Raw genomic sequence first — 26952 nt, 5'->3', positions numbered from 1 at the left:
ATTAACCTACAGTTTCCTCATCTTTAACTGAAAATAATATCTATTTTTATAGTAGTTATAATTATTAATGATCATAGCATATGTAAATTACTTAACAAAGCAAATATTCAAAAAATTAATTAGTAACAACACTGTTGGTAGCAATCATGATTTAATACTATTCAGTCATTCAACTCCCTGCTGGCATTTTGGCTGCTTTGCCTAAAGGCAAGGGTTATTAACCTGAGGTAGAACAAAGGAAAGGTAGAACATTTGTGCCCATTGATCTTTTGGTTTTCTCAGCCCAGTGATTTTTTTTTGAAATTTTTTATTTTGAAAGAATAAAAAGAAGAACGTTATGATAGTACAGAGAGTTCTCTTGTACCCTTCATTTAGTTTTCTTGCATGGTCACATCTTTTGTAACCATAGAAAAATATCACAAGCAGGAAATTGACACTGGTATAGTTTGCATGTGTGTAATTTTGTTGTATACGTAGATTTATGTGACTATCACCACAATCAAGATATAAAACTATTCCATCACCACAAGGATGCTCTGAACCACCCCTTTAGAGTCATACCTCTCTTTTCCCATCTGAAACTCCTTGCAACCACTAATTTATTCTTCATCTCTTTAGTTGTGTCAATTTGAGAAGTGGAATCAAGTATGTGACCTTTTGAGATTTCTGGTAATGCCCTTGAGATCCATCCAATGTGTTTCATGTTATCAGTACCTTATTTTCTTTTAATTATTAAGTAATATTCCACAGTATACTATTTACCTACTTAGGATGTGTTTGTTTTCAACTTTTACAAATAAAGTTCTGTGAACAATCATGTATAAGTTTTTGTGCGGATGTAGTAAGCTTTCAATTCTCTGCATTAAACACCGAGGAGTACAAGTGCTGCACCATATGTTAAAGTATATTTTAGGATTTTTTTCTTTTTGAAAAAGAAACCACCAAACTATTTTCCAAAGGATGTGTCATTATGTAATGTCCCTCTGTAACTCTGGTAATTTTCTTTGTTCTGTGGTCTACTTTATCTGATATTAATATAGTTTCTCTTCTTTTAGTGTTTACGTAATATAATTTTTTCATCATTTCACTTTCAACTTACCCATATCACTATATTTGAAGTAAGTTTCTTGTAGACAGCATATAGTTGGGTCATATTTTATTTAATCCACTCTACCAATTTCTGTCTTTTAATTGACTTATTTAGACCATTTAGAGATAGCTTACACATACCATTTAATATAATTACTGATATTTAGGACTTAAGTCTGCTATTTCATTTTTCTTCTCTCTGTATTGTTTCTGTTTTATTATTTCTTCCTGTGTAACTTGAACATTTTTTAAAGAATTCCATTTTTATGTATCTATGCTGTTTGTGAGCATATATCTTTTTGCATAACCTTCTAGGTGGTTGCTCTAGATATGACATAAATATATAACTTGTCAGCCTACTGGTGTTGATATTTTACCAGTTTGAGTGAAATGTAGAAAGTTTACCTCCCTTTACAGCCCATTATTATTCCTCATTTACAAATGCCCTAAATATTTCTTTTACATACATTGGGAACCACATTTAAAAATGATATAATTTTTGCTTTAACCATCAGGCATAATTTAGAAAACTCAAGAAATCCTATTGTATGTACCCATATTTACACTTTTTATGTTCTTTTCTGATACTTTAAGATTCCTTCTTTTAAATTTCCTTTATATTTAGAGAACTTCTTTTAGCTATTATTTTAATATAGGTCTTCTGGCGCAGATTCCCTAGTTTCCTTCCATGTGAGAATGGCTTATTTCCCCTTTATTGCTGAGGGATATTTGGTGGATATATGATTCTGGATTGACAGTTTTCTTTTCTTTTAGCCTCTGTTTCTTCTAGTTCCAGTTTTGGTAGTTTGTGGTTTTCCAGAAATGCGTCCATTTCTTCTAGATTGCCTAATTTATTGGTGTATAGCTGCTCATAATATGTTTTTAAAATCGTTTGTATTTTCCTTGGTGTTGGTAGTGATCTCTCTTTTCTCATTTATGATTTTATTAATTTGAGTCTTCTCTCTCTCTGAAAAACACTGGAGCACTTCTGCATGGTTTATTATGAGAAATATGTTGAAATTCAAATAGGGTTTTTCCCCCTAAAGCTAAGGTGAATTTTCTCTTTCACTGCTTTCAAGATCTTTTTTCTTTGTCTTTAAATTTCAGAAGTTTAACTCTGATGTGTTTTGCTGTATATTTGAATTTATCCTGTTTAGGATTTACTCACTTTCTTGAATCTACAGGTATAGGTCTTTTGCCAAATTTGAAGAGTAATCAGCTGTGATTTCTTCAAATAGTTTCTTAGTTCACCTCTGTCCTCTCCTTCTGCAATTACAGTGTGTTAGATATTGTAATAGTTTCACCAGTTTCTGACATTCTATTCATTTGTATTTGGTCAATTTTCTTACCATTATTCAGATTGAGTAGTTTTCATTATTCTCACTTCCAGTTCATTTATTTTTCCTCTATTCCTCCCATTCCACTGGTAAGGCCGTCCATTTAATTTTGTATTTCAGTTATTCAGAGAGAGAAGCAGGCTCCATGCACCGGGAGCCTGATGTGGGATTCGATCCGGAGTCTCCAGATCACGCCCTGGGCCAAAGGCAGGCGCCAAACCGCTGCGCCACCCAGGGATCTCTCAGTTATTGAACTTTTCAATTCTAATATTTCTACTTGTTTTTTCTTTGCACTTTCTATTTCTTTGCTGAGATTGTCTATCTTTGCTGAGACTTCCCATTTGTTCATTTGTTTGAGGTATGTTGATAATTGGTCATTGCAACACTTTTAGGATGACTGCTTTAAAATCTTTATCAGTGATTTTAAGATGTGTCATCTCGGGGATCCCTGGGTGGCGCAGCGGTTTGGCGCCTGCCTCTGGCCCAGGGCACGATCCTGGAGACCCGGGATCGAATCCCACATCGGGCTTCCGGTGCATGGAGCCTGCTTCTCCCTCTGCCTGTGTCTCTGCCTCTCTCTCTCTCTGTGACTATCATAAATAAATAAAAAATCAAAAAAAAAAATTAAAAAAAAAAGACGTGTCATCTCTATGTTAGCATCTGTTCATTGTCGTTTCTCATTTAAGTTGACATTTTTCTCATTCTTAGTAGGACTAGTGATTTTCTATTAAAACCCAGGTGTTAAGATGGCGGAAGAGTAGGGTCCCCAAATCAGCTGTCCCCACCACATTACCTAGATAACCTTCAAATCATCCTGAAAATCTACGAATTCGGCCTGAGATTTAAAGAGAGAACAGCTGGAATGCTACAGTGAGAAGAGTTCGCGCTTCTATCAAGGTAGGAAGACGGGGAAAAAGAAATAAAGGAACAAAAGGCCTCCAAGGGGGAGGGGCCCCGCGAGGAGCCGGGCTGAGGCCGGGGCGAGTGTCCCCAGGACAGGAGAGACCCGTCCCGGAGAAGCAGGAGCTGCACCAACCTTCCCGGGCGGAAAGGGGCCCGCAGGGAGATGGAGCAGGACCCAGGAGGGCGGGGATGCCCTCAGGCTCCCGGGGACACTAACAGACACCTGCGCCCCGGGAGAGTGCGCCGAGCTCCCGAAGGGCTGCAGCGGGCACGGCGGGACCCGGAGCAGCTCGGAGGGGCTCGGGCGGCGGCTCCGCGGAGGGGGCTGTGCGAGCGGGAGCGCGAATCCAACAGCGCAGGCCCCGGGGCACAGGGCGCCGGGACACAGCCCAGATCCGGCCTCCCCCGGGACAGGCAGAGGCCGGGAGGGCCCAGGACAGCAAGGACGCTCCTGCCGTGAGCTGAGCAGATCAGCGGCCCCGCCCCGGAGCCTCCAGGCCCTGCAGACCGAGAGCTCCAGAGTTACTGCGGGGGCTGACTCCAAGGCTGCAGAGCTGGCCCCGCCACTGGGGCTGTTCCTCCTGGGGCCTCACGGGGTAAATAGCCCCCACTGAGCCCTGCAGCAGGCAGGGGCATATCAGCTCCCACAAGTGCTAACACCTGAAAATCAGCACAGCAGGCCCCTCCCCCAGAAGACCAGCTAGACGGACCAGTTCCAGGGGAAGTCAAGGGACTTAAAGTACACAGAATCAGAAGATACTCCCCCGTGGTTTTTTTTTTTCTTTTTTTTTTTGCTTTTTGATTTGTTTTCTTCCCCCACCCCTTTCTTTCTTTCTTCTTTCTTTCTTTTTTCTTTTTTCTTTCTTTCCTTTTTCTTCTCTTTTTTTTCGTTTTTCTTCCTTTTTTCTTTTTTTTCTTTTTCTCTTTTCTTTCCTTCTTTCTCTCCTCTCTTCTTCTCCTTTTCCCAGTACAACTTGTTTTTGGCCACTCTGCACTGAGCAAAACGACTAGAAGGAAAACCTCACCTCAAAAGAAAGAATCAGAAACAGTCCTCTCTCCCACAGAGTGACAAAATCTGGATTACAATTCAATGTCAGAAAGCCAATTCAGAAGCTCTATTATACAGCTACTGGTGGCTCTAGAAAAAAGCATAAAGGACTCAAGAGACTTCATGACTGCAGAATTTAGATCCAATCAGGCAGAAATTAAAAATCAATTGAATGAGATGCAATCCAAACTAGAAGTCCTAACGACGAGGGTTAACAAGGTGGAAGAACGAGTGAGTGACATAGAAGGCAAGTTGATGGCAAAGAGGGAAACTGAGGAAAAAAGAGACAAACAATTAAAAGACCATGAGGATAGATTAAGGGAAATAAACGACAGCCTGAGGAAGAAAAACCTACGCTTAATTGGGGTTCCCGAGGGCCCAAAAGGGACAGAGGGCCAGAATATGTATTTGAACAAATCCTAGCTGAAAACTTTCCCAATCTGGGAAGGGAAACAGGCATTCAGATCCAGGAAATAGAGAGATCCCCCCCTAAAATCGATAAAAACCGTTCAACACCTCGACATTTAATACTGAAGCTTGCAAATTCCAAAGATAAAGAGAAGATCCTTAAAGCAGCAAGAGACAAGAAATCCCTGATTTTATGGGGAGGAATATTAAGGTAACAGCAGACCTCCCCACAGAGACCTGGCAGGCCAGAAAGGGCTGGCAGGATATATTCAGGGTCCTAAATGAGAAGATTATGCAACCAAGAATACTTTATCCAGCAAGGCTCTCATTCAGAATGGAAGGAGAGATAAAGAGCTTCCAAGACAGGCAGGAACTGAAAGAATATGTGACCTCCAAACCAGCTCTGCAAGAAATTTTAAGGGGGACTCTTAAAATTCCCCTTTAAGAAGAAGTTCAGTGGAACAATCCACAAAAACAAGGACTGAATAGATATCATGATGACACTAACTCATGTCTGTCAATAGTAACTCTGAACGTGAACGGGCTTAATGACCCCATCAAAAGGCGCAGGGTTTCAGACTGGATAAAAAAGCAGGACCCATCTATTTGCTGTCAACAAGAGACTCATTTTAGACAGAAGGGCACCTACAACCTGAAAATAAAAGGTTGGAGAACCATTCACCATTCAGATGGTCCTCAAAAGAAACAGGGGTAGCCATCCTTATATCAGATAAACTAAAATTTACCCCGAAGACTGTAGTGAGAGATGAAGAGGGACACTATCTCATACTTAAAGGATCTATCCAACAAGAGGACTTAACAATCCTCAATATATATGCCCCGAATGTGGGAGCTGCCAAATACTTAAACCAATTATTAACCAAAGTGAAGAAATACTTAGATAATAATACACTTATACTTGGTGACTTCAATCTAGCTCTTTCTACCCTCGATAGGTCTTCTAAGCACAACATCTCCAAAGAAACGAGAGCTTTAAATGATACACTGGACCAGATGGATTTCACAGATATCTACAGAACTTTACATCCAAACTCAACTGAATACACATTCTTCTCAAGTGCACATGGAACTTTCTCCAGAATAGACCACACACTGGGTTACAAATCGGGTCTGAACCGATACCAAAAGATTGGGATTGTCCCCTGCATATTCTCAGACCATAATGCCTTGAAATTAGAACTAAATCACAACAAGAAGTTTGGAAGGACCTCAAACACGTGGAGGTTAAGGACCATCCTGCTAAAAGATAAAAGGGTCAACCAGGAAATTAAGGAAGAATTAAAAAGATTCATGAAAACTAATGAGAATTTAGATACAACCGTTCAAAATCTTTGGGATGCAGCAAAAGCAGTCCTAAGGGGGAAATACATTGCAATACAAGCATCCATTCAAAAACTGGAAAGAACTCAAATACAAAAGCTAACCTTACACATAAAGGAGCTAGAGAAGAAACAGCAGATGGAACCTACGCCCAGCAGAGGAAAAGAGTTAATTAAAATTCGAGCAGAACTCAATGAAATCGAGACTAGAACTGTGGAAAAGATCAACAGGAGTTGGTTCTTTGAAAGAATTAATAAGATAGATAAACCATTAGCCAACCTTATTGAAAAGAAGAGAGAGGAGACTCAAATTAATAAAATCATGAATGATAAAGGAGAGATCACTACCAACACCAAGGAAATACAAATGATTTTAAAACCATATTATGAACAGCTCTACGCCAATAAATAAGGCAACCTAGAAGAAATGGACGCATTCCTGGAAAGCCAAAAACTACCAAAACTGGAACAGGAAGAAATAGAAAACCTGAACAGGCAAATAACCAGGGAGGTAATTGAAGCGGTCATCAAAAACCTCCCAAGACACAAAAGCCCAGGGCCAGATGGCTTCCCAGGGGAATTCTATCAAACGTTTAAAGAAGAAACCATACCTATTCTACTAAAGCTGTTTGGAAAGAAGAAGAAATTCGTTCTATAAGGCCAGCATCACCTTAATTCCAAAACAGGACAAAGACCCCGACCAAAAAGGAGAATTATAGACCAATATCCCTGATGAACATGGATGCAAAAATTCTCGACAAGATACTAGCCAATAGGATCCAACAACACATTAAGAAAATTATTCACCATGACCAAGTAGGATTTATCCCCGGGACACAAGGCTGGTTCAACACTTGTAAAGCAATCCATGTGATTCATCATATCAGCAAGAGAAAAACCAAGAACCATATGATCCTCTCAGTAGATGCAGAGAAAGCATTTGACAAAATACAGCATCCATTCCTGATTGAAATTCTTCAGAGTGTAGGGATAGAGGGAACTTTCCTCGACATCTTAAAAGCCATCTACGAAAAGCCCACAGCAAATATCATTCTCAATGGGGAAGCACTTGGGAGCCTTTCCCCTAAGATCAGGAACAAGACAGGGATGTCCACTCTCACCACTGCTATTCAACATAGTACTGCATGCCCTAGCCTCAGCAATCAGACTAAAAAAAAGACATTAAAGGCATTCAAATTGGCAAAGAAGAAGTCAAACTCTCCCTCTTTGCCGATGACACGATACTCTACATAGAAAACCCAAAAGCCTCCACCCCAAGATTGCTAGAACTCATTCAGCAATACGGCAGTGTGGCAGGATACAAAATCAATGCCCAGAAATCAATGGCATTTCTCTACACTAACAATGAGACTGAAGAAAGAGAAATTAAGGAGTCAATCCCATTTACAATTGCACCCAAAAGCATAAGATACCTAGGAATAAACCTAACCAAAGAGGTAAAGGATCTATACCCTAAAAACTATAGAACACTTCTGAAAGAAATTGAGGAAGACACAAAGAGATGGAAAAATATTCCATGCTCATGGATTGGCAGAATTAATATTGTGAAAATGTCAATGTTACCCAGGGAAATTTACACGTTTAATGCAATCCCTATCAAAATACCATGGACTTTCTTCAGAGACTTAGAACAAATTATTTTAAGATTTGTGTGGAATCAGAAAAGACCCCGAATAGCCAGGGGAATTTTAAAAAAGAAAACCATATCTGGGGGCATCACAATGCCAGATTTCAGGTTGTACTACAAAGCTGTGGTCATCAAGACAGTGTGGTACTGGCACAAAAACAGACACATAGATCAATGGAACAGAATAGAGAACCCAGAAGTGGACCCTGAACTTTATGGTCAACTAATATTCGACAAAGGAGGAAAGACTCTCCACTGGAAGAAAGACAGTCTCTTCAATAAATGGTGCTGGAAAAATTGGACATCCACATGCAGAAGAATGAAATTAGACCACTCTCTTTCACCATACACAAAGATAAACTCAAAATGGATGAAAAATATAAATGTGAGACAAGATTCCATCAAAATCCTAGAGGAGAACACAGGCAACACCCTTTTTGAACTTGGCCACAGTAACTTCTTGCAAGATACATCCAGGAAGGCTAAAGAAACAAAAGCAAAAATGAACTATTGGGACTTCATCAAGATAAGAAGCTTTTGCACAGCAAAGGATACAGTCAACAGAACTCAAAGACAACCTACAGAATGGGAGAAGATCTTTGCAAATGACGTATCTGATAAAGGGCTAGTTTCCAAGATCTATAAAGAACTTACTAAACTCAACAGCAAAGAAACAAACAATCCAATCATGAAATGGGCAAAAGACATGAAGAGAAATCTCACAGAGGAAGACATAGACATGGCCAACACGCACATGAGAAAATGCTCTGCATCACTTGCCATCAGGGAAATACAAATCAAAACCTCAATGAGATACCACCTCACACCAGTGAGAATGGGGAACATTAACAAGGCAGGAAACCACAAATGTTGGAGAGGATGCGGAGAAAAGGGAACCCTCTTACACTGTTGGTGGGAATGTGAACTGGTGCAGCCACTCTGGAAAACTGTGTGGAGGGTCCTCAAAGGGTTAAAAATAGACCTGCCCTATGACCCAGCAATTGCACTGCTGGGGATTTACCCCAAAGATTCAGATGCAATGAAACGCTGGGACACCTGCACCCCAATATTTCTAGCAGCCATGTCCACAATAGCCAAACTGTGGAAGGAGCCTCGGTGTCCATCGAAAGATGAATGGATAAAGAAGATGTGGTCTATGTATACAATGGAATATTCCTCAGCCATTAGAAACGACAAATATTCACCATTTGCTTCAACGTGGATGGAACTGGAGAGTATTATGCTGAGTGAAGTAAGTCAATCGGAGAAGGACAAACAGTATATGTTCTCATTCATTTGGGGAATATAAATAATAGTGAAAGGGAATATAAGGGAAGGGAGAAGATAAAGACTCCAACTCGGTGAAATGAACTAGGGGTGGTGGAAGGGGAGGAGGGCGGGAGGTGGGGGTGAATGGATGACGGGCACTGAGGGGGGCACTTGACGGGATGAGCACTGGATGTTATTCTGTATGTTGGTAAATTGAACACCAATAAAAAATTAATTTATTTTTTAAAAAAAGAAGAATATAAGAAATAGTGCAGAGGACCATAAGGGAAGGAGGAGAAACTGATTGGGGAAAAATCAGAGGTGAAGACAAACCATGAGAGGCTCTTAACTCTGGGAAACAAACTGAAGGCTGCTGAAGCAGTGGAGGGTGGGGGGGATGGGAATACTGAGTGATGGACATTAAAGAAGGCAAGTGATGTGCTGATCACTGGGTGTTACACGCAACTGATGAGTTATTGCAAACTGCATCTGAAACTAATGATATACTTTATCTTCACAAATTGAATTTAAATAAAAAGAAAGGATTATGTTGCATGAAAGGAGCCAAAAATAAAATATATTATTTTTTGCTGTATGATTCCATTTGTAAAAGTTCAAACAGGCCAAACTCTGCCAAGATGGTAGGATCTGGAAAGAAGCTCCTCACCTTTGACATGGAGGTGAGAGTTGCCATTTCATAGGTTGTTGTGATAACCAAATAAGAAAGTGAGGACACTCAGCCATTAGAAAGGACGAATACCAACCATTTGCTTCAACGTGGATGGAATTGGAGGGTATTATGCTGAGTGAAGTAAGTCAATCAGAGAAGGACAAACATTATATGGTTTCACTCATACAGGGAATATAAGAAATAGTGAAAAGGATTATAAGGAAAAGGAGGGGGAATGAGTGGGAAAAATTAGAGAGGGTGACAAAACATGAGAGACTCCTTACTCTGGGAAACAATAAAGGGTAGTAGAAGGGGTGGTAGGCAAGGGGGATAGGGTAACTTGGTGATGGGCACTGAGGAGGGCACTTGACGGAATGAGCACTGGGTGTTACACTATATGTTGGCAAATCGAACTTCAATAAAAAGAAAAAAGAAAAGAAAGTAAGGACAGCATGCCCATGAAAGACACCCACTCAACCCTCAATGACATTAGATTTGCAGAACTGGATGTTGCTGGCTTCTCTCTCGCATGAGAAATCCACCACTTTTACCACTGCACCTCCACTTTCCCTTCTCTCTTAAGCCATTCAGGTGAATTTGAGGTTCATATTTGTGTGTTTACTCTTCCCCTTTGGAAATCATCTCTCAAGTTTCCATTATAAGTGTGCTGGTGGGTCTGGTCCCTGAGGAGGTTCTCAGCCTTCATCTGCTCCCCTTTTCTGGTCCAGTGTATACCTATTTTGCTCAACTATGAGTCACATGAGGGAAGACACTGTCTCATTCCTCCAGCAGTGAGCACATGGGAGGCTCGGGAACTCTCTGTGAAATAAAGAGTTCGTACAGCTAGTCCAGACTGCTGTCCTTGGAAAGGCCCACTTGTAAAGTTGGCCTTGGTTGGAGCTTGGGAACTTAGATTGCCAACAGTTCCCTACACTGATACAATCCTGTCCCTAAGTGATGAGAGGACCTCATTGTGTCTATACTGTTTATACAGTGTGATTTATGCTGAATACCTGCTTTCCGTCTGGGAGCCTAAAGATTGGACATATCCTAGGCAGAGGGTTGCCTAGTGCAGCTCCAGGGAAAACCTGTGGCATTGAATCTCTAAAGAGCTTCTCTGGGAAACATATTTCAACGTGTTATCACAACTCACTGCTGGGGAACTAAGTGCACCAGGAAAGCACTCTGGAAACCTACACCTAGTTCCCTGAAACTTCTCCACATTAGCCTTTTTCTTTTGTTGATTTTGTCTTGTACCTTTTCACTGTAATTAAGGCACAGCTGCGAGTACAACTAACTGCGCTGAAATCCTGAGGGTCCCTCTACTGAGTTTCTGGACTGATGAACTTGGGGACCTCAGCCACACTCACAAAAATGTGTGAGTCACAGAGAATATGGGGAAGAAACAGAGCCCCTGGAAGCTCAGGCCAGAGGTCCGAATGTACCTGAAACTAAGCGCCTCAGAGACATGCCCTGAAGTAGAAGAACTATGAGTTTCCTCCAAAGAGTTGATATCCTTCTGTTCAAATTGCATCAGCCCCCTGAGTGAGTGTGTGAGTGTGTACATGAATGTATGTGAGTGCATATGTGAGTGTGCATGTGTGCATGAGTGAGAGCAGGTGTGTGGAGACCTTGCCAAGAGGAATGAGGCCTTGCAGAAGTCTAATAGAAAGTGCACAGTTGGCATCTAAGTTTTCATCAAAGATCTTTGCACTAATGCATTCAAGCCTCCAGACAAGAATTATTCCAGAGTTGGTAATAGTTCATCCAGGGCACAGTGTACATCAAAAAGTCACAAATGAAACTCTGTGGAAAGAGAAAGAAAACAGTTCTCAGGGAAATATTTTTGAAGATGAACAAAAGGCTCTTGCCCCCCAACAAGCCTTTGTCTGGGAAATCTGGACCAGTCACTGTGTCTGGATAACGACCACATGGGTGGGGAGGGGAATCTGCTCATAGTCACATGATGGGGGTGGGGTGGGGCCAACCTGAACAGGGATGTCACCCTGGGCGCCCCCTACTCAGTCACTTAGGATGTGGAACAGGTGCACCTGGAGCCCATAGCCCAGCGGGACACTGGGATGAAGTCCGGGCAGGACAGCCTGGGACAGAGGCATTGCCCGCTACCTCAAGTCCTTTTGCTTCTGGTAGACTTTGTGTCTGCCAGCTTCTGGGTGGCAGCACCAGGAGGGACTGGGAAAAGCCAGAAAACATAGGCAGAGGTTGGAAGACAAAAAGGAAACTAGACAATCCCCAAGGACCTTGAGAGCATGAGCTGAGATCAGAGTGAAGCCCAAGGGAAAGTAAACTACTTCCCACTGAGGCCTGGGGTAAAACTGCCAGGGAAGGAGACTGGAGGACTGTGGCCAGAGCTATGACAGCTCAGGGTAGAGAGACTGCCTAATTAGAGAGCCTTCCCCCCACTTCTGGGTACCTCTAATGGCACCAGGCAGCTCTAAAGCCCATATCCACACAGCTAGAAAAATTGTCAATGTCCAGTTTTGGTCTACTTTTTAAAAGTTTACTTTTCCCTGTTTGATCACAAGTCCCGACTCAAGTGACTGCCACCACACACCTTTTTCAGCTTGTTTTTGCTTTGAATGAGGCATGAATTTTTTGTTGTGCTATTCCTCTTGCATTTGGTCCGGCTAATCTTCACAGTTACCATATACTCCACTCCAGTCGTCAGCTACCAAGAAACAGTGGCACTGTTAGCATTAACTCCAAGTATCCAGTTGCTGACTCTCACCCGGAAAATCTAGAAGATGAAGACTAAGGAACCACAATACCTGTTCTCAGAGCTCATCCACTAAAAGCATGGCTCCCACTTTGCCTCCCAGCTGGAGAATGGACAGTGACAGTTGAGGCCACTAGTCAGTCCCCAGCATGTGCAGAGCCCTTCCCCTTGGTCTGGACTAGCTTCATTTCTGCAAGCCATAGATGGCTTCTCACCCATCTCCCTTCCATACTCAGGATGAAGGATTGGCAAATCATGGAACCGGCAGCCCCCGGATACCCTATATCTGTACACATAATCCTCAGAATGTATAGGGGTGCATCCTGTCCCTCAACTTCATCCATGTCCTCCCTCCCTACTCTCCTTCCCAACCAACCTGATGGAAAGCAGTTTACCAACACAGCTAAAAAAACACAGGCTTAGAAACTGAATTGCTTTGGGGCATTCATTTCCCTTCTACTAACACTGAGCCCTAGAGCAAATCCCCGGCAATCTCCTTTTCTTCAACTACAGAGTTGTGGGCGCTTGACGAGATGAGCACTGGGTGTTATTCTGTATGTTGGCAAATTGAACACCAATAAAAAATAAATTTATAAAAAAAAATACAGAGTCCAGATAACAATTGTACCTGCTCAAGGAGTTGTTCATGGGCTAAATAGAAGCAGGCATCTCACTAAAGCAAATTTTAAAATAACTTATTATGAATTATTAAATGTTTTAGCAAAATGTGGGGAACATCACTCTGAAGCAGATATGGAGTCAGGAAAGCAACAGAGCAGAAGACAGAAGAATTGTGCTCGAGTTCTGGCTTTTTCCCCTGCCAACTCTATCTCCTTGGCTAAGCCCTGCCACCTCTCTGACTCAGTTTCCTCATCTAGAGAATGGGGAGACTAGTGCCAATTTCCTCCTGGGGTGTATGCAAACAGTGAATGCATAAACCATGGAGAACCTACACCAAAGCAATTCCAGGCTGTTGGGATCTGTCTTCCTGTGCTCATGTTCAAGTGCCAGGCTCTGAGGACTCTAAGGGCAGGAAAGCTCTTTGTAGCAGGGGGGATCCACACCTTCAAGTGAAACTCCAGCAAATGCTTTGATGATTCTGTTGGAAACAGCTGGGTCCCTCAAGTCGACATGAAGGAGGGGAGGGGAGAAGCTCCTGGAAGTGCCCTACTTCCTTGTCCCAATGTCAGATAAAACCAAAGGCAAAGGCTTGATACTCTCCCTAGTAGCAAAGCAGTAGAGGGAGAGAGTGCCCACATTGCCCCCTGGAGGAAAATGCCCCCAGAAAAGCTCAGGGTGGTTGCAGGGGAAGGAAGCCTGAGGGCTGTATCACCATCCTGGTCCCAGCATCCGCCACCTGAAGAACCTCAGGATGCAGGGCTCCAAGCTCTTCATCAAAGGAGAGTTACATCCAGGCATTGGCATCTTACAGGGCTTTCACACTGACCTTCAGCACACTCCATAGGTATGAAAAATCGAAAACACTATAATTCCAGTGCGCAAAGTGTTTGCTTATTCATTATTAGACTGGATTGCTAGATAGTAAGAGGAATCATCATAGTAACACAAATATTTTCCCTAGTACTGCTTCACTGTTATTCTGCCCACTTGGTGGTAAGGAAACAGGCCTGGATGGCTCTTGACATAGATCTCACAATTAAAGAGACCTGGAACCTGGGTGCAGCAGCCTGTCAGGCCCACCTCCTACACCCCTCTGTGAGGTGTTGACGGACACAACCACTTGGCAAAAGGACCCTTACTTCAGGTCACCCAGCCACCCAGAGTCACACACATTCTGTGCTTTTACCCATTTGAATGACAACAAAAGCTCATTCATAAACTATTCTTTTAGAGTTAACTGTGAATGATTATAGACTGATTCTACAAGACATGTCTCCTGGGATTCTCAGATTCACCTTTGGGAGCACTAACCTGGGAGAACAGAGCAACTTGGCAAGAACTTTGGTTGACAGCCGCCACCTCGTGGCCAAGTCACCTCAGTGTCCCTGGGCCTGATGGGCCTCCATCTTGGGACAAGAGTATGTGATGGAGCCGGGGACAGGCTGATCTCCACACACTGTGATGTCAGGCCTGCTTTGTGTCACACTAACATTGCCTGCTCCTCTCTACTCCCCACCCTTGCTGGTTTCTCCTGTTCCCACTGCCTCCCTCTCTCCATCAGAGATCTTTTCTCCTGTCAATTGTGGTTTGTTGTTTTTTCCAAATCAGGTTAATTGAACTAAAACGTGCTATTGCCTCTGACCTAACTTAGATATAGTTTACTAGGTAAGCTTGTGGGGAAGCTGGACCCACAACAGTAGTTTTCAAACAACTTTTCTTTCCTCCGTTGTCCTCAACTGATTCATTTCAGAGAAACTTTGTATGTAAAACACGTAAAAGAGATAATCTGGTTGAAGTCTGTTTCTCACTCCCTTCTCCCCTCTGCCCAAATAAACCCCTGTGCAATTCCAGATTCCTGTATAATACAGCTAGAAAGTCCAGACTTTACATCCCTGGACATTGAAAAATTATGTCAAGTGGGAATCCATAGAGAACATTTGTATTTTGCCAAAGCAAACCATTTAAGGAAACAAAATCATTCTCATTTGTTGTCACTCCGGTAGGACTAATTTCAGAACAAAAGGCAATTCTTCCCAAGAAATAACAGTTGAGAAACTCAGAGGCTATGTTTCTTTCAGACAAAGAGTAACACGGTTAGGGTTTCATTCCTGTCATTGGGCTAGCATTTCAGAAGCATAGCTAAGGAAGTCTGGAGTCCAAACCATCCAAAGCAGGCTCATCCCAAGTGAAGCCTCCCCCCAGTTGTGAAACCATCACTTGGTTCTCTCTGGGAACCATACCATATTCCTGCATGTCCAAGTGGGTACTGCCCACATCCAGAGAAACTGAGGCACAAACCTGCATCTGACTTTGAAGTAGCTTGTCGACTTGAAATAAGTAGGTGTCATTGCTAGCATTGTTGTATTTTTCAATGAAGAATTGGAGTGTTGAATTCATGTTTGTCTCACTCGTGGACTTCTCCTGAAAGCCTTCCCACCTTTGAAAATGACCTAGCCTGGCTGCCAGGACCAGGACAGCCAACAGCAACAGAGGGTTCCTACAGCATCCAACTCCCATCTTGCAGCCTCGAAAACCTCCTCCACTGCACCTGCCAGGACAGGATTGGGACCACACTGCAGCTCATTCACCCTCTGCAGTGGCCCTTGCCCAATGGGCTTGCCCAGGTTAGGCAGAGATTGAGACCCCAGACTCATCCTTTGAAGGATCTGCCCACAATTTGAAGAACCAACCCAGGAAATCTCAACTCAGGTTGAGCTCAACTCTTTCAGGTCCACACATTTTCCAATTTTATGATACCCACTTGATTCTTAGATTATCCAGGCAAGCATGATTTCTAAACACCTGCCAAGATGGCAACCTCTTCCTGCCTTCATATCTATCAAGGAGAAAGTCCCCAGAACAGAGCTTTATAGTGCTATGCATAAGTATATTGGACAAAGAAGTGCCATTTGCCATTTGTGGGAATTGGGGAAGGCTTATGGAGAAGGTATTAGCTGAACTGGGATATAAAGGAATCAGGGACATGGACAGGGCTGATACATTCTACTTACCTATTGTGGGTTCTACCTGTCTAACCCAGCCATCAACTATTCCCTGTTCCTCCTTTAAAGATAGGTTCTCTATGCACCTGCCACCTTTTGCACCACAGATTTCTGCCTGCTGGATCCCACTGTACCTGCAGGCCCTGGCAGTAGCTCTTGCTATTTTGGTGTGACCCCAGCAGACCTTTGTGAGGTAATATAAGCCTCTCTGTGAAGGGGAGGTGAATAAACTCTGATCCTCACTCAGAAATTAATCCTGAAGACCTCTGAAGGTTAGGTGCTGCTTATCTTGGGCAGGAAAAATTCTCCCCAACCCTCTTTGGGTCTCTGGCTCAGCCTAAGAATTAAACTAACAGGAGAAAAGTATACAGGTTTTATTGATGTTTTATATATGGATGGGATCCTTCACAAGAGAATGAAGATGTGTCTAGCACAAGAAGCTTATTAACCTTGTAGACAAAGAAACAATAAATGTGTGAAGAATTGACAAGACAACTGGGTTTTGACTATGGGTAATAAATGGTGAAGAAGTAGTAAGGTTTGATTATACAGCTTTATCCCCCATCTCTGGGGATAAAATGTTGTCCCCCATCCTCCTGGTACATGGAAAGTACCTTTCGCATGGGAGATTTGTCTTGTGTTTTCAGGGAAGAAGGGCTCAGGTTGGGAGGGTCGGTGATCAGAGTGCCCTTCCAACTTCACAGTTTTCTCAAACTCCTCTGGCTTAAGATCTTCAATGTGCTAAGGTGACATATTTAGGGGTAGCCTGTCCTGAATTCATCATCTGCACCCAGAAGCCTATAATAGCTCCCCATTTTAAAAACTTTTGTTAAAGTGGGATCCTAAATGGGGTCCCACAACAGAAAAAAAGTTAGTGGGACAATTAATGAAATGTGAATCAAGTCTATAAATCAGTTCATAGCACTGCACCAATGTTAATTTCTTAATTTTTTCTATTGCGCTGTAATTACATGAGATGCTAACATTTGGGAAAGTGGGGTGAATATTTGATGCTATTTTTGTAGCCTTTTTTTGTAAGTCTGAAATGATTTCAAAATAAAGGTTAATTTTAAAAGACATTTATTTAAATTCAATTTAGTTAACATTACTGGGTTACTAGTTTCAGGGATAGAATTTAGTTATTCAGGGATCCCTGGGTGGCGCAGCGGTTTGGCGCCTGCCTTTGGCCCAGGGCGCGATCCTGGAGACCCGGGATCGAATCCCACGTCGGGCTCCCGGTACATGGAGCCTGCTTCTCCCTCTGCCTGTGTCTCTGCCTCTCTCTCTCTCTCTGTATGACTATTGTAAATAAATTTAAAAAAATTAAAAAAAAAGAATTTAGTGATTCATCAGTTGCATACAACACTCAATGCTCATTAATTCATGTGCCCTTCTTAGTGCATCACCCAATTACCCCATCCCCCCACCTACCTCCCCTCCAGGAGCCCTCAATTTGTTTCCTAGAGTTAAGAGTCTCTTATGGTTTTCTTCCTCTCTGTTTTCATCTTATTTTATTTTTCCTTCCCTTCTTCTATGTTCATCTGTTTTGTCTCTTAAATTCCACAAAATAAAAGTCAAAATGTTCAAAAATAAATAGGAAGCAGCACACATGCAGCACCACCTCGCAATCCAACTCTCCCAGGTTCAGATCTCTTGCTGGGTGACTCTGAGAGAGACAGTTCATCTCTGAGGCTCAGTTTCTTCATCTATAATATAAGAATGGGAAAAACTACTAATCTTAGTTTGTGGTGGAAACTAAATTCATGTGCCAAACAACCTGTTCCCAGGTCAGGCATCGGTCAGTGCTCAGAAACATCCTCTGGGTGATTCTTTCAAGACTCTGAACCCACATGCTGAAGCCTGTGTTCTGTCAGACCCCAGGCCTCCCTCCAGTGTGAAAATCCTATTAGGACCTGTCCCTCAGAACTTGCCTGTAGAATTTGTCCAGCTGATGGAAGTGGCTACTTTGGAACACCCTGAGCTAGAGCTGCAGGAACATCATTGTCAAATAGATACATAAGGATTTGGAGTAAGGTGTTCGGATTGCCCTGGAAACCTGGGAGATACCCATTGGACTGGGAACCTAAGGAAGGAAAAGTAACATTCAGTGGACCATGTTAGAAAATCTATGAGCATAGGCCTAAATACATTTTTAAAATTGATCTACCTAAAGAAATATGCACCTTGGCTATGTCCATAAATAAGGGAAAAATGAGTCCCCAGTAATTTCCATGGAATAAGAAAAAAGTGCAGAACATTAAACTTCTTCTCTTTGTCCTTCTTTTCTGTCTTTTTGTCTCCAATCTCTCTCTCCCTCCTCTAAGAATACCAGTCATTGAATTAGGAACCTACCCTAGATCCAATGTGATCTCATCTCAGGACCCTTTATTAGGTTTGCAAAGACTCTGTATCCAAATAAGTTCACATTCATGGGTACTAGGGGCTAGAACTTGTGCATATATTTTGGGGAAACACAATTCAACCCACTAAATTGTTCACAGAATAGGAAGAAAATTGGGACCATAGATATGTCCATGTGCACCAGTTTCCAATGGTTTTGTAATAAATTAACATGAACTTAGTGGCTTAAAACAACAGAAATGTATTGTCTAACAGTTCTGGAGGCCAGGAATCTGAAGTCATTTTCACAAGACCCAAATCAAGGTGTTGGCAGGGCTGTACTCCCTCCAGAGGCTCTGGGGAGAAATCTACTGGCTGCCAGCATTCCTTGGCTTGTGGCCACACCACTCTAATCTCTGCTTTTGTGGGCATATGCCCTTCTTCTCTTCTGTCTGCCTCCCTCCTGTAAGGATATATGGATGGCATTTGAAACCCATCTGCAAAATCCAGAATGATATGCACATCTCAAGATCTTGAACTTAATCACATCTATAAATTCCTTCTTTACCACAAGACAATGCTCAAAAGTTCTGGGGTGGAGGGGTGGCATTATTTAGCCTACCACACTGTGAATTAAAGGAAAAGAGGAAGTATTGATTATGTTCATAGAAGGAGGGGGGACAGGAGCCCTGGTCATGTCCCTGGAGAAGGAAAGAAGGAAAATAAACCCATCCATGGAAATGGGGGGAAAGAGGAGGCCTCGTCAATTCCATGCTTAAGGGGGAAACATGTGTCCCAGTTATGTCTGTGTAATAAGTGAGAAATAGGAGACCTGATAATATCCATGGGGTAAAATGAAGATAGGTATCAGCAATATATTCATGAATCAGAAGAAAAATACAGGAGGATGGCTGATTTCCATAGATTGAGGGGGAAATGGTGGTTTTGGTTATGTCCATGGAATGAAGAGAAAATAGGATTCCGGTAATGTTTGTGGTACAAGGGGCTTGGTTAAAATCATGGAATAAAGACAAAATGAATGGCCTGGTTATAGTCAGAATAAATTACAAGAAAAGGCAATAATACAATGCCCATAAAATGTGGAGGATGAGAACAGGCAACCCTGATCGTGTCCATGGAATATGGTGAAAATAAGGGGCCTGGCAATATCCATGAACTAAGAGAAAAACGTTGAGCCTGATAAAATCCAAAGAAAGGGAAAATATTAAACCTGATTATTCCCACAGAATAAGGAGAAAATACAGTGCTGGGTGTGTCCTGGTAATTTAGGCAAAGTAGAGGACCCAGTTATGTCAGCAGAATAAAGTGATAAGCAGAGTGCCTTGGTCATATCTACGGAATGAAAGGAAAATAAGCAGCCCCATCATGTCCATAGAAAAAGAAATAGAGACTACGAATATTTCCAGGTAGTAAGGGGAATATAGGGACCCTGGTCATGACCATGGAATGTGTGAAAAACCTCTAGTTGTGTACACAAAAGAAGAGAAAACAGGGGACCTGATATGTCCATGCACAAAGAAGAAAATAAGAAGCCTAATAGTAACCATGAAATAAGGAAAAGCATGAGGTCTGATTGCTTCCCATGGAATAAAGGGAAAATAGAAGCCCTAGAGGTTCAGGAATAAAAAGAAAATTGGAAACATGGCCATGTCTATGGAATAAGGGGGAAAACATGTGGCCTGGTTAAATCTATGGAAGATATGGGAAGGATGATTATATCCATTTAATAGGGCATACAGGGAGCCTGATCATGCCCAGGGAATTAGTGGAAAGCAGGGTCTCTGGATATTTCCATGGAGAAAGGGAAAGTAGGTAAAAAGGAAAAACTTAGCTTCCCACCTGCATAGGGAAAAACCCCAGCTCTTCCTACGTTCTTTCTCTCTTGTGAGTCTCCTGTCTTGCAAAACATACTTTCTGACACTTCTGGCTACCAAATATGTGGGTTTTTCCCCACGAGCAATTCTCTCCAACACCAGTACCTAGGGATAGCATCAGACCCCACAGATGAAAGGCTTAGTACTACAAGATTGCCCCACCATCACCACCTTCAGATGTCAAGTGTAAGTCCAGGTGGTCAGCTATTCTCATGACCAACTGGTTATAAATCCACGGTTCTCATGACCCCCTTTCTGGGTTCAATTAATTTGCTAGAGTGGCTCATAGAACTCAGGGAAACACTATTACCAGGTTATTTTATTATAAAACAATATGACAAAGAATACAGATGAACATCCAGATGGAAGGAATGTGAAGGGCAAGGTATATGGGAATGGGTGCAAGGTTTCCATTCTCTGTTCCAGAGGGCAACTCTACAAGCACCTTCACATGATGACCAACCTGGAAGCTCTGCAAACCCTGTACTTTTAAGATTTTATAGAGAATTCATCATACAGGCATGATCTACCATTGCCTCCCTGTTTAGCCTTTCTTCCTTCTCAAGAGAATAGGGGGCAGGACTGAGAATTCCAACTCTCTAACCATGAGTTGTTCTCTCTGGTGACCAGCCTCCATCCAGAAGCCTAGCCAAAGTCACCTCATTATAACAAAAGTCACTCCTGTCACACAGAATACAAGGATTTCAGGAGCTCTGTGCCAGGAACCAGGGTCAAAGACCAAATATTAGAACAAAAGATGCTCTTTGTACTCTTCTCACCACTTAGGAAATTACAAGGACTTCAGGGGTTCTGTGCCAGGAACCAGAGGCAGAGATCAATACTTATATTTTCTATTATCTCATAATAGAAAACTTGGTTATGTCCATAAAATAACAGAGAAGTAGAGAACCTGGCTCTATATATGGCACAGTAATGTCCACAGAACAAGAGGAAAATAGAGAACCTATTTATTTTCATAGAATAATAGGAAATTATGTTGCCTGGTTATAGTCATAGGATAAGAAGAAACTAGGGACCCTGATTATCCATGGAATAAAGGTACATTTGTTGGGCTGGTTATGTTCACAGGAAAAGTGAAAAATAGGAGCCCCATTTTGGTCAAAAAAAGAATGGAAATGGGGACCCCAGTTATAGCCTGAAATTATAGGAAATATGGGTCTGTATATGTCCATAGAATAAGGAGGGGTAAGTGGGAGGGAATGCAAAGGGGGTATAAGGAAACTTTGGGTGACAGATGTGTTCAATGTATGAAGTATAGTGATGATCTCACAGGTGATAACACATGAAAACTCATCAAGTTTTGCACTTTATGTACAGTTTATTGTATGTCAATTATACCTCAATAAAGCCTTCTAGGTAGGTAGGTAGATGGATGGATAGATGGATGGATGGGTGGATGGATGGATGGAAGGATGGATGGATAGATGAGTGGGTGAGTGGACAGGTGGAGAGATGAACAGATAGGTGGATGGATAAGTAGGCGAGCAGGTGGGTGAACAAGTGGATGGATGGATGGATGGATGGATGGATGGATGGATGAAGTGTATACAAGAATAAGCACAGAGCTTCCTATGGAACAGACATGGCTGCCACTGTGGCCCTTTCCATGACTGACACTCAGGACACTGAGAAAGAAAAGGTTGCCCTTCTCCAGAGCGACACAGGGGCAAGTATGAGAACAGTGAGGCCTGCTCTTCAGCGTCTCCCACCTGCCTGGGTCCAAGCCACCTTCTCATTTGCTGCTACTCCATCCAGAGGAAGACAGCTGCATTAGTACTTGGTGTTTAAGAAAGAATAGCATCTTTTCCAAAAGCCAGAAAATCTGACTTGTAGGCTGAACCTGGTAGCAGGGCCACTGCTGGAGCAGTCATGGTGGCAAGGGCATGGAATTTGTCTTAGGTCAACCTGTAGCTGTGTGGTATGTGGGTGATGTGGTGGGAGTCTAGGAGGGCTGTCTGCGTGCAGCACAACTTCCTGGCTTGGCCTGTTGCCAATTAGGCTTGGAAATTCTTTGTTAGGCTGCTCCCAGGGAAAAAATTAGCAGGAAACAGATGGCGAATTTGTCTTATCACTTCAGGCAGTATGGCTCTGCTTGTGTGAGCTGAGTCTGGAGACTGGGAGTTTCCTGGAGGTAGCTTTTAATCTACCCCTTTATCTTACCTTGTCATTACTGCCCCTCCACTCCAGGTGCACTTCCCAGGCTCTTCCTTGACCCCAGTTCTCTTGGGCCTGCACAGACCACTCATCAGTCTGATCAAAACCATTGCTCATCATGATATGCTTCTGCCTGGAAACCCAGGCAGGTGCAATTGTTCCCCAAAGTAGGAAGCAAACTGGAAATCATGTAGCAGGTGAGGATCTATTACCCAAGATGCTGGGCATGTTCCAGGGCAGGTAGCCAGGTAGACCATCCCTGCCCAGGCAGACTGCGTCTAGATATCCATCCTGGGCAGTTCTGGTCTCACTGTGGGTCCTTTGGGCTGCAGTGACAGGTAGGAGAGCTTCTGAGCAGAGTCAGAAGTGGGGCTGCCCTGCCACTGATTCTTTTTTTTCTTTTTTTTTTAATAAATTATTTTTATTGGTGTTCAATTTACCAACATACAGAATAACACCCAGTGCTCATCCTGTCAAGTGTCCCCCTCAGTGCCCGTCACCCATTCACCCCCACCCCCCGCCCTCCTCCCCTTCCACCACCCCTAGTTCGTTTCCCAGAGTTAGGAGTCTTTATGTTCTGTCCCCTTTCTGATATTTCCCACACATTTCTTCTCCCTCCCCTTATATTCCCTTTCACTATTATTCATATTCCCCAAATGAATGAGAACATACACTGTTTGTCCCTCTCCGATTGACTTACTTCACTCAGCATAATACCCTCCAGTTCCATCCACGTTGAAGCAAATGGTGGGTACTTGTCGTTTCTAATTGCTGAGTAATATTCCATTGTATACATAAACCACATCTTCTTTATCCATTCATCTTTCGATGGACACCGAGGCTCCTTCCACACTTTGGCTATTGTGGACATGGCTGCTAGAAACATCGGGGTGCAGGTGTCCCGGCATTTCATTGAATCTGAATCTTTGGGGTAAATCCCTAACAGTGCAATTGCTGGGTCGTAGGGCAGGTCTATTTTTAACTCTTTGAGGACCCTCCACACAGTTTTCCAGAGTGGCTGCACCAGTTCACATTCCCACCAACAGTGTAAGAGGGTTCCCTTTTCTCCGCATCCTCTCCAACATTTGTGGTTTCCTGCCTTGTTAATTTTCCCCATTCTCACTGGTGTGAGGTGGGATCTCATTGTGGTTTTGATTTGTATTTCCCTGATGGCAAGTGATGCAGAGCATTTTTGCATGTGCATGTTGGCCATGTCTATGTCTTCCTCTGTGAGATTTCTGTTCAGGTCTTTTGCCCATTTCATCATTGGATTGTTTGCTTCTCTGCTGTTGAGTTTAATAAGTTCTTTATAGATTTTGGAAACTAGCCCTTTATCTGATATGTTATTTGCAAATACCTTCTCCCATTCTGTAGGTTGTATTTTAGTTTTGTTGACTGTATCCTTTGCTGTGCAAAAGCTTCTTATCTTGATGAAGTCCCAATAGTTCATTTTTGCTTTTGTTTCTTTTGCTTTCCTGGATGTATCTTGCAAGAAGTTACTGTGGCCAAGTTCAAAAAGGCTGTTGCCTGTGTTCTCCTCTAGGATTTTGATGGAATCTTGTCTCACATTTAGATTTTTCATCCATTTTGAGTTTATCTTTGTGTATGGAGCAAGAGAGTGGTCTAATTTCATTCTTCTGCATGTGGATGTCCAATTTACCCAGCACCATTTACTGAAGAGACTGTCTTTCTTCCAGTGGAGAGTCTTTCCTCCTTTGTCGAATATTAGTTGACCATAAAGTTCAGGGTCCACTTCTGGGTTCTCTATTCTGTTCCATTGGTCTATGTGTCTGTTTTTGTGCCAGTACCACACTGTCTTGATGACCACAGCTTTGTAGTACAACCTGAAATCTGGCATTGTGATGCCCCCAGATATGGTTTTCTTTTTTAAAATTCCCCTGGCTATTCGGGGTCTTTTCTGATTCCACACAAATCTTAAAATAATTTGTTCTAAGTCTCTGAAGAAAGTCCATGGTATTTTGATAGGGATTGCATTAAACGTGTAAATTTCCCTGGGTAACATTGACATTTTCACAATATTAATTCTGCCAATCCATGAGCATGGAATATTTTTCCATCTCTTTGTGTCTTCCTCAATTTCTTTCAGAAGTGTTCTATAGTTTTTAGGATATAGATCCTTTACCTCTTTCGTTAGGTTTATTCCTAGGTATCTTATGCTTTTGGGTGCAATTGTAAATGGGATTGACTCCTTAATTTCTCTTTCTTCAGTCTCATTGTTAGTGTAGAGAAATGCCATTGATTTCTGGGCATTGATTTTGTATCCTGCCACGCTACCAAATTGCTGTATGAGTTCTAGCAATCTTGGGGTGGAGGCTTTTGGGTTTTCTATGTACAGTATCATGACATCGGCGAAGAGGGAGAGTTTGACTTCTTCTTTGCCAATTGGAATGCCTTTAATGTCTTTTTGTTGTCTGATTGCTGAGGCTAGGACTTCCAATATTATGTGGAATAGCAGTGGTGAGAGTGGACATCCCTGTCTTGTTCCTGATCTTAGGGGAAAGGCTCCCAGTGCTTCCCCATTGAGAATGATATTTGCTGTGGGCTTTTCGTAGATGGCTTTTAAGATGTCGAGGAAAGTTCCCTTTATCCCTACACTCTGAAGAGTTTTGATCAGGAATGGATGCTGTATTTTGTCAAATGCTTTCTCTGCATCTAATGGGAGGATCATATGGTTCTTGGTTTTTCTCTTACTGATATGATGAATCACATTGATTGTTTTACGAGTGTTGAACCAGCCTTGTGTCCCGGGGATAAATCCTACTTGGTCATGGTGAATAATTTTCTTAATGTGTTGTTGGATCCTATTGGCTAGTATCTTGTTGAGAATTTTTGCATCCATGTTCATCAGGGATATTGGTCTATAATTCTCCTTTTTGGTGGGGTCTTTGTCTGGTTTTGGAATTAAGGTGATGCTGGACTCATAGAATGAATTCGGAAGTACTCCATCTCTTTCTTTCTTTCCAAACAGCCTTAGTAGAATAGGTATGATTTTCTTAAACGTTTGATAGAATTCCCCTGGGAAGCCATCTGGCCCTGGACTCTTGTGTCTTGGGAGGTTTTTGATGACTTCTTCAATTTCCTCCCTGGTTATTGGCCTGTTCAGGTTTTCTGTTTCTTCCTGTTCCAGTTTTGGTAGTTTGTGGCTTTCCAGGAATGCGTCCATTTCTTCTAGATTGCCTAATTTATTGGCATAGAGCTGTTCATAATATGTTTTTAAAATCGTTTGTATTTCCTTGGTGTTGGTAGTGATCTCTCCTTTCTCCTTCATGATTTTATTAATTTGAGTCTTCTCTCTCTTCTTTTCAATAAGGTTGGCTAATGGTTTATATATCTTATTAATTCTTTCAAAGAACCAACTCCTGGTTCTTTTTTTTTTAATTTTTATTTATTTATTTATGATAGTCACGGAGAGAGAGAGAGAGAGAGAGAGAGAGAGAGAGAGAGAGAGGCATAGACACAGGCAGAGGGAGAAGCAGGCTCCATGCACCGGGAGCCCGATGTGGGATTCGATCCCGGGTCTCCAGGATCGCGCCCTGGGCCAAAGGCAGGCGCCAAACCGCTGCGCCACCCAGGGATCGCCCAACTCCTGGTTCTATTGATCTGTTCCACAGTTCTTCTGGTCTCAATTTCGTTGAGTTCTGTTCGAACTTTAATTAATTCTCTTCTTCTGCTGGGTGTCGGGTCGATTTGCTTCTTCTTCTCTAGCTCCTTTATGTGTAAGGTTAGCTTTTGTATTTGAGTTCTTTCCAGTTTTTGAATGGATGCTTGTATTGCGATGTATTTCCCCCTCAGGACTGCTTTTGCTGCATCCCAAAGATTTTGAACGGTTGTATCTTCATTCTCATTAGTTTCCATGAATCTTTTTAATTCTTCCTTAATTTCCTGGTTGACCCTTTCATCTTTTAGCAGGATGGTCCTTAACCTCCACGTGTTTGAGGTCCTTCCAAACTTCTTGTTGTGATTGGGTTCTAATTTCAAGGCGTTATGGTCTGAGAATATGCAGGGGACGATCCCAATATTTTTTTATCGGTTCAGACCCGATTTGTGACCCAGTATGTGGTTTATTCTGGAGAAAGTTCCATGTGCACTTGAGAAGAATGTGTATTCAGTTGAGTTTGGATGTAAAGTTCTGTAGATACCTGTGAAATCCATCTGGTCCAGTGTATCATTTAAAGCTCTCGTTTCTTTGGAGATGTTGTGCTTAGAAGACCTATCGAGGGTAGAAAGAGCTAGATTGAAGTCACCAAGTATAAGTGTATTATTATCTAAGTATTTCTTCACTTTGGTTAATAATTGGTTTAAATATTTGGCAGCTCCCACATTCGGGGCATATATATTGAGGATTGTTAAGTCCTCTTGTTGGATAGTTCCTTTAAGTATGAGATAGTGTCCCTCTTCATCTCTAACTACAGTCTTCGGGGTAAATTTTAGTTTATCTGATATAAGGAT

The 26952-nt window shown here is 42.3% G+C and overlaps 1 protein-coding gene across 1 annotated transcript; it reads right to left on the bottom strand.

Moving 5' to 3' along the window:
* Window positions 1-11434: 11434 nt before the first annotated feature.
* CSTL1 (cystatin like 1) lies at window positions 11435-15587 on the bottom strand. Its single transcript, XM_055344885.1, has 3 exons — window positions 15369-15587; window positions 12288-12401; window positions 11435-11518 (listed from the first exon to the last, which is right to left on the bottom strand). Exons 1-3 carry the CDS (start codon window positions 15585-15587, stop codon window positions 11435-11437), a joined length of 417 nt encoding a protein of 138 aa, XP_055200860.1.
* Window positions 15588-26952: the final 11365 nt, after the last annotated feature.

This window comes from Nyctereutes procyonoides, unplaced genomic scaffold (genome assembly GCF_905146905.1).
Source record: "Nyctereutes procyonoides isolate TBG_1078 unplaced genomic scaffold, NYPRO_anot_genome, whole genome shotgun sequence".
NCBI lineage: Eukaryota > Metazoa > Chordata > Mammalia > Carnivora > Canidae > Nyctereutes > Nyctereutes procyonoides.
The sequence above is the reverse complement of the archived record's forward strand: the minus strand, read 5'-3'. Positions and strand labels throughout refer to the sequence as shown.

Excerpts from the sequence above, each read along its gene's own strand:
- CSTL1 (XM_055344885.1), bottom strand. The coding sequence starts at position 15,587 with ATGGGAGTTGGATGCTGTAGGAACCCTCTGTTGCTGTTGGCTGTCCTG. Across the intron at positions 12,402-15,368 it reads TACTTCAAAGTCAGATGCAG|CTGACGACTGGAGTGGAGTA; the intron begins GTTTGTGCCTCA and ends GTTTCTTGGTAG. Across the intron at positions 11,519-12,287 it reads GCAAAAACAAGCTGAAAAAG|AGTTTCATTTGTGACTTTTT; the intron begins GTGTGTGGTGGC and ends CTCTTTCCACAG.